At 62.7% G+C, this 10,316-nt stretch overlaps 2 protein-coding genes and 1 long non-coding RNA gene across 15 annotated transcripts in view; 2 read left to right on the forward strand and 1 right to left on the reverse strand.

Annotated features, from left to right (window-relative positions):
- Window positions 1–5,619, forward strand: part of NFIX (nuclear factor I X) — a 99,717-nt gene extending 94,098 nt beyond the window's left edge. For all 10 annotated transcript variants that reach the window (XM_045492147.1, XM_045492153.1, XM_045492150.1 and 7 more), the window contains one exon: window positions 1,240–5,619. In XM_045492147.1, the coding sequence (XP_045348103.1) occupies window positions 1,240–1,254 (15 nt within the window). In that variant the 3' untranslated portion in view covers window positions 1,255–5,619. The remainder of the gene's footprint in view (window positions 1–1,239) is intronic.
- Window positions 5,620–5,862: 243 nt separating this feature from the next.
- On the reverse strand, window positions 5,863–9,692 carry LYL1 (LYL1 basic helix-loop-helix family member). Of its 4 annotated transcripts, none has more exons than XM_045492162.1 (4): window positions 9,439–9,692; window positions 7,619–7,971; window positions 7,444–7,535; window positions 5,863–6,573 (listed from the first exon to the last, which is right to left on the reverse strand). In XM_045492162.1, exons 2-4 carry the CDS (start codon window positions 7,948–7,950, stop codon window positions 6,152–6,154), a joined length of 846 nt encoding a protein of 281 aa, XP_045348118.1. In that variant the 5' UTR covers window positions 7,951–7,971; window positions 9,439–9,692; the 3' UTR covers window positions 5,863–6,151. The 4 variants fall into 4 exon arrangements, with proteins under 4 accessions (XP_045348118.1, XP_045348119.1, XP_045348120.1 ...); XM_045492163.1 differs by lacking the exon at window positions 9,439–9,692 and adding an exon at window positions 8,973–9,079; XM_045492164.1 differs by lacking the exon at window positions 9,439–9,692 and adding an exon at window positions 8,950–9,051.
- LOC123605369 lies at window positions 9,247–10,249 on the forward strand. Its single transcript, XR_006715736.1, has 3 exons — window positions 9,247–9,511; window positions 9,726–9,875; window positions 10,187–10,249. It is a non-coding gene; the product is annotated as an uncharacterized LOC123605369 (long non-coding RNA).
- Window positions 10,250–10,316: the final 67 nt, after the last annotated feature.

A 10,316-nucleotide genomic window follows, 5' to 3' on the forward strand; every position in this document is an offset into this window, starting at 1 on the left:
GAGTTGGCCGATCGGCCCCCCGCCCCCCCCCCCCCCAGGCCCTCACTCCAATGTGGCAGCCTTGGCCCTGGGCTCCCTGGGAGCATGCCACATGAAGCAGTTAGGAGCATCGACTCTGAACCGTTCCCTGCATTTGAGTCCTGGCTAGGCCACACGGGTGGGCGGTGTAGCCTCAGGCAGATCAGCCACCCTCTCTTCATCTGGCTTCTGTGTGTGGTTGGAGCAAGGGGAGAATGGGTCACTACTCAGTGTAGGCTCTGTTAGCCCGGCTGGGCCCCTGCCGATCTGAGTCTGCGGCCCGGAGCCCCAGAGGGGCCCTGAAATACATTTTCAGGGACCCCTTTTTGGCCCCAAGGGTATGACCCAGGTACTGTAGGCCAGAGAGAACACGTCCCCCTTCCAGCCCTCCCCCACTGCCCCTTGGCCACAAGGTGGGGCCAGAGCCTCTGGTGGAGGGCATTGCCAGGCGGCCCGGCCTCCGGGTCAGGTGTGTTTTGTGAGCAGTAGCCACCAAGTCTCGTTTGTGGGAAGGTGGCTCCCCCTGCTGGCACCCTTAGGGAAGCCACTCCTGCCCCAGGGAGACTGCGGTCCTTCCCCAGCACCAGGTGCCCTGAGGATAGAGGATCGGGCACAGTGGGCTACAGAGCCCCTCCCCCAGGCCTGGTCCCGCTAGGGACTAAAGCCATGTGGCATCCCCCACCCCCTCCCCAGCCTTTCAGCCTGTGGGACCTTGGCTGGGGAGTACAGACGGGAATTTCTGCTTTTAATCCAAAGAGACAGAAAGAAAACTCAGCAAGAAGCTGTGCCACCCCCCACCCCACTCCCAAAACCCCTCTGGGGACAAAAGCTCCAGCCTGGCATCCTCCCCACCCTCCAGGACCCACACAAAAACCTAAACAATTGGAAACATGGCCAGATCCCAGGTCTGTGCCTGTGCCAGCTTCAGCCACGGGGGTCCCACCCGCTGGGCACAGTGCCCACGGGAAGGCCAGCTGGACTCTGGCACTGGGGGCAGGGTCTCTTGGGGGCGGCAGGATTCCCATCGGAGGTACCGACAGAATGGGGAGGTACCTCTTCGTGGGGTGCCGGTGTCCTTGGCTCTGCTGGGACCGGGCCCTCCAGGGACCTTGGACACTGGCCTGCAGTCAGCTGCCCAGGTGGGGGCAAGAAGAGCGGTGCCCCCCGCTCTTTTCAATGTCGCCTCTTTTTTTTTTTTTTTTTTTTTTTGTCCCGTTTCAGTCCTGGTTCCTCTGATAAGATCGACAGAAGCAATGACAAAATGTAAAGAAGAGGTTCCTCAAACGGGGGGAGAAGAAATTTTGAGACGTGGAAAAATCCCCCAGCCCAGCCCCACCGAAAAAGCAAAAATTAGACGTCGTCAGCCACTCAGCCCTTCTCTCCTCCAGCCCGGGGACCCCTGCAGGCCCCCAGAAGCAGCCCAGTTCTCGGAGAGCCCTCGGAAGAGGTCTCGGTGGAGCTGTGCACCAGCAGCCAAGCAGAAAGAAACATGCGAAACGGACTGTTAAGTAGAGGACAGAAAGAAAGAAAGGATGCGGCAGAACTGCCTTTCTCCCCTCCCTACCCCGCCCCAACCTTCCGGGGAAGGAACAAAATCAACCCAACAAAGCAACCAGCACGGTTCTAAAGGGCCTCTCCTCCACCGTCACCCTTCCTAGGGGAACCCCACCCCCAACTCAGTCCGGGAGCTTCACTAGGGAGCTCAGAGGACAAGCTTGTACAAATGACGGGGTGCAGATCCAGAGGGTTCTCCCTCCAGACTCTGCCTCCCCCCTGCCTGTCTCCCTCTCTCCCAACCCCCTCCCCACCCCCACTGCCTTGGCCTCTGGCTTCTCCCCGCCCCCCCTCCGCCCCCCCCCCCCCCAGCTGCTTTGGACTAGGTGAGGCACGGTGGCTTCCGGGTTTCCCTGCCCTACCTTTGGGCTAGAAGGCCCCCTCCCCCCCCCTCCCGCCGGGGCGGCCGGGAAGCGTCCTCTGGAGCTAGCTTCTTTAGAGCTCCTGGAATGGAGGGCGTTCTGCCACTCCACCCTGAGCTTCGGGGGTAGTTTCAGGGCCCCAGACTTCTCTGTACAGTCCACAGGAAAAAGTCGGAATGCTACAACAGCCCGTCCCAGCCTGGGACAGGCCCCCTCTTCCCTCCTCTCTGCAGGCCAGGAAAATCACTCTCTTGCCACGCCACAAGTGAGGGGAGGCGGGCCCTAGGTCGCCCCCACACCCCAGCCCCGCATGCAGGTGCCCTCGCTCCGCCCCACCGGTCCCTGCCCCTGCCCCTCACACAGACAGCCCTGCTGTGGCCGGGGCCGGAGAGTGGAGCAGAAAGGGGACCCCGGAGCCGAGCGAGGAGGACGAGGCAGCCGCCACTGCCATTGGCTAAGCCGCCACCTGCGCTAGGTAGGCGTCCTGCTCGCCGACTTTCAGTTCCTTTGGAGGGTGTTGGGTGTTGTCCTTTTTCAAAAGTGTTTTGGAGCTTTCTCTGTCCGCCCCCCCCCCCCCCAGCCCCACTTTCTCCACCACATGGGCCTCCTGGCCACTTCTCTCTGGATTTCAGCTGTAATGTCTTTACTCTTTATTTAGGGGTGGGGCATTCATCGTTTGGGTCTTTTGCTGTTGCAATTGGGAACTCCTCCATTTGAGCAACTTGGGAACAATTTGGTAACACACGACAGGAAGTAGCTCTCCTCTCCCCCTCCCTGCAGCCCCTTCCTCCTCCCAAGGGATGGACGGGGGCCTGTCCAGAGGGTCTTCAGAAGCCCCCTGGGAGGGAGGGAAGCAAGAGCATGCCCAGCCCCCCCTCCAGGGTGTGACTTGGCCCCTCTGGCTTGTCTTTCTGTGCCTTACTCCCTCCTCCCTGCATCTCCCTTCCTAGGCCCCCTTCTCGAGTCCTCGTGCCTCTCTCTCTTTCTTAACTGTATGAAAACACAAAGCACAGGTCAGGATCCTCTGAAAGTCAGTCAACCCAACATTGCACCGCAGGGGCGGGTTGTGGGCTTTATTTATTGTGAATCTAGTTTGCGAGGCTGTGGCCCCAGCAGGGAGGGAGGGAAGGAGGGGAGGGAGCTGGCTGGGGAGGCAAGGAGGGCCCTTACCTGGGGCAGAAGGGGCCAGCGCGCGGCGCGGTGCGGTCCTCGCCTGGAAGCCACAAGGCGGCTGGCCCCAGGAGTGGCTTTTGTTGGAAGTTGAGCGAAGGCCCTCCCCCCATCCGCGTGCAGCCCTCGGGGAAGACCGGGACTGAGAAGCAGGGGACAGGGGATCCCACGGGAGCCTGGGGTGGGGGGCGTGGGGAGTAGGGCGGGGGGTGGGGGGGCCGGGTGGGCCGGGCGTGACGCGCGGTCAAAGTGCAATGATTTTTCAGTTTGGTTGGCTAAACAGGGTCAGAGCTGAGAGGGGAGCGGAAGGGACCCCCTGCCCGGCCGCACGCGCCCCTTCCCTCGAAGACAATCGGGGCCGCGGGCGCGGTGGGCCCGCGGGAGCCGGGGTCGGCGGGGCGCCCGCCCGGGCGAGGTCGGAAGCTGCAGGCCAGCTGGGCCGGGGCGGGAGCGCGCCCGGCGGGGCTGCCCGGGCGGGCAGGGGTGGGGTGGGGGTGGGGGGCCGCTCCTTTCCCAAGTGTCGTTGTGAGGGGCAGGCGAGGGGCTACGAGGGCGACAGGAGATGTGGGGACGTGTTAGAAGAGAAAAAAACCCACAAAAAATATATATGGGGGAAATGAACTTTTTTTTTTTTTTTTTCATTGAACCAAGTGCAATGCATCAGAGAGTTTTCCTATCTTTGTATGTTAAGAGATTGTTAAGAAAAATTCTATTTTTGTTGTAATGTCCTCGCGGCTCTGGGGACGCTAAAAGAACTGGGCCCGCCCCGCCCTGCGCGGGGATAACGAAAGCTGAGTGTTTTTTCCTTTTTTTTTTTTTTTTTTTTTTTTTTGTTCGTTTTAAGTTTTTTTTTTTTTTTTTTTTTTTTTTTTAAGTCGTTTTCCTGCGTTGACGAGGATGATCTGGGGTTTTTATTTGTTTCGTCGTTCGTTCTCGGTTTCGGTGGGAGGGCTGAAGGAAACGTTCACATTTTAGAGTTTAAAAAAAAAAAAACACCTCGACACTAAAAAAAAAAAAAAAAAAAAAAAAAAAACAAGATCAAAAAGGAAAAGGACGAGAGAAAATTATTTTTAAGATAATTCAACATAAAAACCCTGGTGCTTCTTACATTATAAAGTACGTTTAAAAAAAACCCACAAACTATTATACATAAGTTTATGAATCAATTAAATATCCTGCACTTGTTAGGAACACGCATATCCCTTCTTTGTTGAGTTTAACGGAACGGGACAGCGGCATACGCCCGGCGGCTGGGCTGCTCTGGTCGCGGGTCTCCCCGGGCGCCCCCTCCCCAGGGCCCAGCGCCCCCCTCCTCGCCCCATCCCCGTCCGGGCACGGGGGCGCGGCGGGGGGGTCCCCAGCCCCTCCCCCGCAGAGGTCAATGCCAACGAACAAACGTCCCCTCCCTCCCTCCCTCTCCCTCTCCCTCTCCGCCCCGAGCGCCCTTCTTTGAGCCAGACGCCAACTTGACCCTCACCAGCATTATCAGGAGCGCGCTCAGCAAGTTGGTAGTTACCCTCCCTTTTCCCCGGCGCCCCCAACTCAACATCATTCCTCCAACCCCTACCCCTAGCCCCGTCACCCACCGGGGAGCACGAGGAAGGCTCGAAGCTCCAGGACAGGACCAGCCAAGCTGACAGGTCGATTCGCCCAGGCCCGCGCCCGCACGCACGCACGCACACGGCCCCGCACACAGCCCCACCCCACCCTGCAACCAGCCCCGTCGACTGCCTTACACACCCGCCCCCGCGCTGGCCGGCCGACCTAGTGCCTTGTTCTCACCCCCGTGCTGGCGGAGCGGACGCCGCGCTCTGGGTCCCAGAGGGGCCGGGTGGCTCAGACGACCCACCATTTCCTCACCCCGACCGTGCTGAACGGACCCCCCCCCCCACATGAGAGAAAATAAAGGAGCAATAAAGTCACGAGAAATTTCGTCCCCCAATCGAGAGCCCGAGGGGCACCCCAGCCCCGCCTCTGCTCCCCCCCACCCCCCCACCCTCGGGGCGCCCCCCTCCCCCCCAAGCCAGCCTGGGCCAGCCCCGCTTCGGCCCCTCCCGGGAGATCCGTGCGCCCGACCAGCACCAGCATCGCGGACCGCAAAGGCCGCCCGTCCCGTCAAACAAGTTTCTTCTTAGGCTAAGAAACGCAGTATATACGAGTATCTCTATATATAGTACTAATGGATTTGGTGTGCTTCCCCCTTAGCGTCCCCCGTCCCTCCGCTCCTCTTCCTTCAGCCTGGTCTCCCCCTCTCTCTGCCCTCCACCCCCGTCTCTGCACTGAGATACATAAGAAACAAGGGTAGTTTACTGTCTGTTTTGTTTTCTGGGTTTTCAGTGTCCTAGCGGAATGCAAGTAGGCAGCCAGCCCGTATGTTCCCTCTCTGCCCCGCCCCGCCCCGCCCCGCCCCCGTCACTGCGCTTCTGTTATACCATCTTTGCCTGACTCTCTCCGGCTTCTCCATTGAATGGCTAATGTGTATGTGAAATAAAGAAATAAAGAAAAACAAAAGTAAGAGCGCCCGAGCCTTTGCTAACGCCGTCGTGCGGGACCGGTTCGGGATCGGTGCGGGGTGGGTCCCGGCGTCGATTCTGCGCCTCCCTCAGCGCACCTGGCGCGCCGCGGACGCGGTCCAGGAGCGCGTATCCATGAGTCTCCAGGAGGGGGCGCCGGTGAGAAGGGCAAAGACCAGCCCCCTACCCCGTCCCTCCCCACCTCTCTCGGTGACCCCAGGCCGGAAAAAAAGGCACCACTTTAGTCCGATGACCTGTCTGCCATGTTGGTTCCCGGACCTCGTCCCCCGGAGGAAGACGCGGGAAAGGTCATTTCCAGCGGGCGGTGGGTGATAAAAGGCCTACAGGGCCCCCGCGGGCGACAGTCGCCCCTCCAGATCCCCGGGCCCTATACCCCCGTTGGGAACGTCCTCACTGGTCCCTCTTCCGGGGAGTTCGCTCCAGAGCAGGCGCAGAGCATCGGCCGCCCCTTTCTCGACCGCCCCGGGGTTAAGTTCCCGGTGCCCCTCGGCTCCGAGGCCACGCCCGCGGAGGTCACCGCACCTCAGGGCTCACGGCCGCTCGTTCCGTCTTGATGGGCCGGGCCGCCCCATCGGGGCTGCCGTCGGGGCCGGCCGGGGGCGCGGGCTGCGAGCGCATCACTGATTCGGCCCTGCGACACGGCCCGCGGCGGGCGCTGTCGTTCGGGCCTCGGTGCGCTGGCCCTGGCCGTCTGCGGGGCCCGGGCGGGGCGGGGCCTGCGGCCAGAGCGGCCGCCTGGTCGCGCAGCAGCCGCACCAGGAAGCCGATGTATTTCATGGCCAGGCGGAGCACCTCATTCTTGCTCAGCTTCCGGTCGGGCGGGTGCGTTGGCAGCAGCTTCCTGAGCTCTGCGAAGGCGCCGTTCACGTTCTGCTGCCGCCAGCGCTCCCGGCTGTTGGTGAACACACGCCGGGCCACCTTCTGGGGCTGGTGCCCTGGGGAACACGAGGGGCAAGTTTGGCGCGGAGGCCCAGGGGGCGCCCCCTGGGGCCCTCACTTCAGCGCCCAGAATCTCCGAGGGGACTTCCACACAGGCGGCGCGGGCTGGGGCTTTTTCCACGCAAGGGCTCCACAAGTAGGATCCATGGGTAGCTCCCCTGCTGGGTAGCCGCCCCTCTCCCACCCTACTCACCCCAGCGGCCTAGACAAGGACCGTCACCCGCCCAGGCTGCAGGCAGCGGAAGCCTTCAGAGCCCGACTGTCCACACTTCTATGTCAATGGCGGAGACTCCCTAGGGACATGTTTCCTGTGGCTGTCAGTCTGGAGAGCTGTCCTTGCGGTCCCCATTCTGAGTGTGGCCCTGCACGTGGCTGGATGTGCACACGGGTCTGAGAGGTTCTCTGGGTGTGAACGAGGGCCTGCGTCTCGGGTGGCTGGCTGAACTGGGATATCTAAATGGCTGTGGTTGCCTATGATCGTTGCCGGGTGCTTGTGGTCGTGTGGCTGTGGCTCTGTGGCTGACTCTTGTGGGGCCATGGTCCTGAGTGGCTGTGGTTGTGTGGCTGTCCCTGCTGTGGTGGTCGTCCTGTGGCTGTTCCCTGCGTGGCCGTGCATTCGACTGGAGCTGTCATTTCGCGGCCCCCATGCCACGGTACGTTTTGCCACGACTCTCCGTGGCTTGTTGGGTGGCTGTGGTCGTGTGGGACCGGCCCCGGGCCTGTGGTTTTTGCACAGGAGTGTAACCTGAGCACTGAGCCCCCGTGTGGGCTATCCTGTGTGTGCCTGGGCGCACCTGCAACAGCTCTCCCCGTGGAAGACGCGAGCCCCCGCAGAGATGGCGACACACACGCGCACCCGCACTCACCCTCGGCCAGCTCCAGCTCACAGTGGCTAGGTCTCCGCTTCAGCCGGCCGCTGGGGAAGATGCCAAAAGGTCCTGCCGGCCCAATGTAGAGGCTGTAAGGGGTCGTGGGTCACTAACGCCTTGTGGGCAAGGACCCTGGCCCCGAATTCCCCCCAGGTCCCAGCCCCCCACTGACCTGTTGAGAAAGGGGTGAGGGTGGTAATGCAGGGCCAGGGGGGGCGGGACCGTTCCCAGGGTAGAGAGTTGCAGCAGCGGGGGCCGTAGGGTGCTCAGCTCCGTGGTGGCCATGGTTGCCCCGGGAGGCCTGGTGTGGCCCAGGCTGATCACTGGCACGCCAGGGGGCAGCCTGGGGGGTGAGGAGCCTCGGTGGCCAACCTCCTTCACCTTTGGGGGCCCAGGTGAGGCAGGCTTGGGGGGCGGGGCGGGCGCTGGGCTGGGGGCACACACCATTTCCGCCTTCTCAGTCATGGTGGGGCCCACCTCTGTCTGGGCCTGGGGAGGGCACATGGGCCCCGAAGGGGTGCTCACCTGCGGGAGACAAGGAAGCCAGTGGGGAGGGAAGAATCAGACGCCACGGACATCCCTTAGCCCAGCAGAGCCCTCAAATGAGAGGGAAAAGGTGGGGGTGGGGGTGGGGGTTCGGTGGGCAAAAGCAGGCGGGCTCTGAAACCACCAGGACACGGGAGGGGACCTGACACAAGGGCAGGAGGTACCCAGTGACCCCCTGGGCAGCGCTGAGCTGGGCAGTGCTATCTCTGAGCTGTTTGTGACCCACGAGGGCCTCAGCTGCCCAGCTCCTGAGCAAATTTCCCTTATTCCAGAATCCCTTCTCACCTGGAGGCGGGAGCAAGGGGCGAGGCCAGGAACCCATGGCGGATCCTGCGGCCCCCAGGATGACCCCGTAACCTTCAGATCTGATCCCAAGACCGCTCACCGGTAGCGTGTGACCTTAGAATCCCTCTGTAATTGACTCTGGCCCTTCACCGGTTCCCCCCACCCCTCCCCCAGCTGACCATGTGGCCCTCAGCTATGACCCCGAGAGGCTCTTCCCAACGCCTCCCTGTCACACCCTGAAAGTCCTCTGATAATCGCTCCATTGACGCCCGTCCCCACTGAAAATGTCCCCCTTACTAACCCTGTAACCCCACTGCTGACATGATGATAAAAAATGCTGACCCAGGATCCCAAACACTGACTCCACTGCCCAGTAGACAGGGTCATGTCCCAATCCTTCTCTGGCCCTATCAGCAGCCTCCCCCACCCTCCCCACCCCATCAGCATCCACTCCTTTGCAACCTGGGTAGCCGTCCCTGTTCACTCTTGGCCCCACGGCTTGGAGTGTCCCAGCAACTTCTGGGACTCCTGGCCCCTCTGTCCTGTCTTCCCTACCTAGGCCCTGGGCTCTCACTTAGTGAGCACCGCCCCCCCCCCCCCGTCCCCCCCGTTGAATGAATGAATGAAGGATGGATGGAATGAATGAATACAGGCGGTCCCAGGATACCCCACCTTCAGGCAGACTCCGCTCTTACCCCGGCGCTGGTCCTGCTGCCTGGTGAGAGCCCCGGCTCTGTCCTGCAGGGCCAGGATGCGGGTTCGGCTGCAGGCCAGGCTCCGTGGCCCTGATCCGGTCCGGCCTCTGCGCTCTGGGCCGCTGGGAGCTTGCCGCCCCCTCCCGGCAGCGACGTCGGGCCGCGCCTCTTCCCGGGCTCGCTAGGGCCCCGGCGACGGCAGCGTGGATCCCTCGAGGGAAAGTGAGCTGCTCCTGGCCGGCCCGCCCTCTCCCCGCCCCCGGCGGCCCAGTTTCCTCCCTCTCACCCCCGGGCCGCGCCGGAGGATGCCGGGCCGGCACAGATAAGGCCCTGGCCGACTGGCCGCGCCTGATAAGGAGCCGGGCTGACCCCGGAGGAAACCGGCTGGCGGGGAGCTCCGAGCCGGGGCCTCACGGCCCCGCCCCCGGCCGGCGACGGACAGGGCCGTCACCCCTCAGGGCCTCACCTTACGTCCTCCCAGGCACTGGAGTGGCCCAGGGTCTCTGAGGACCCCGACCCAGCGCGCCGCTGGGAGTGAGGTACCCGGATGCACGCAGAGGGGGAAACTGAGGCAGGGACGCAGCAGCCTCCAGTATCGCGCTTGGGTTTCACCTCCGGCTTTGAACACCCCCTGCCCAAGTGTCCGCGCTGATGGGGGTGGAGGAGAGCCCTTTCCGGCAGTCTGCGGCCTCGTGACCCAGGGCCCCCTCCTGCTCCTCCTCTCCTCACCCTGCTTTGTTCCTCTTTTTACAGACCGCCTGCCGGGCTTCGCGCCACCCCCACCCCAGACTGGGGCACTGGAGGGAAGGCAGTTCTGACAGTCTGCCCTCGCGTGTCCTGCCTGGCCCAAGTGTCCTGGGCCCCCAGGCCTGCTCTCCACACCACCTTTTCAGGCCCAGGAGGGTGAGAGGAAGCACCATGGCTGGGAGGGACTTCCTAGGGAGCCAGGGCTGGCAGAACCTTACAATAGGTGCCCCCAGCCCGCCCTGTGGCCACGCGGATCCTCTAGGCCACCGGGTCACACAGCCCCAACTTGATGGTCTCTGGCCCTCCTCCCACATCACAGGCCGCTTGGAGGACGGTGATAAAGAGGCGTTGGGCAAGCATCTGGCAGTGGTGGGAAGCTCAACACCCGGCTGGAGCCTGCTAGAAAGGCGAAAGGCAGGGCCCTGGGAATAGCTAGGGAGCAGGGACAAGACTATACTTTTCTCCAGGCCCCCCTCACCCGCGTCCATCACACTTTGCCTCCAGTGTATCTGGGGGCACCCTCCCAGGAGTCTGGTGAAGCCCCGAGCCAGCCGGCCTCCAACCATCCCACTGCCCCAGGGAAGCGCGAGGTCAGCT

Source organism: Leopardus geoffroyi, chromosome A2, assembly GCF_018350155.1.
Source record: "Leopardus geoffroyi isolate Oge1 chromosome A2, O.geoffroyi_Oge1_pat1.0, whole genome shotgun sequence".
Classification (NCBI taxonomy): Eukaryota; Metazoa; Chordata; class Mammalia; order Carnivora; family Felidae; genus Leopardus; species Leopardus geoffroyi.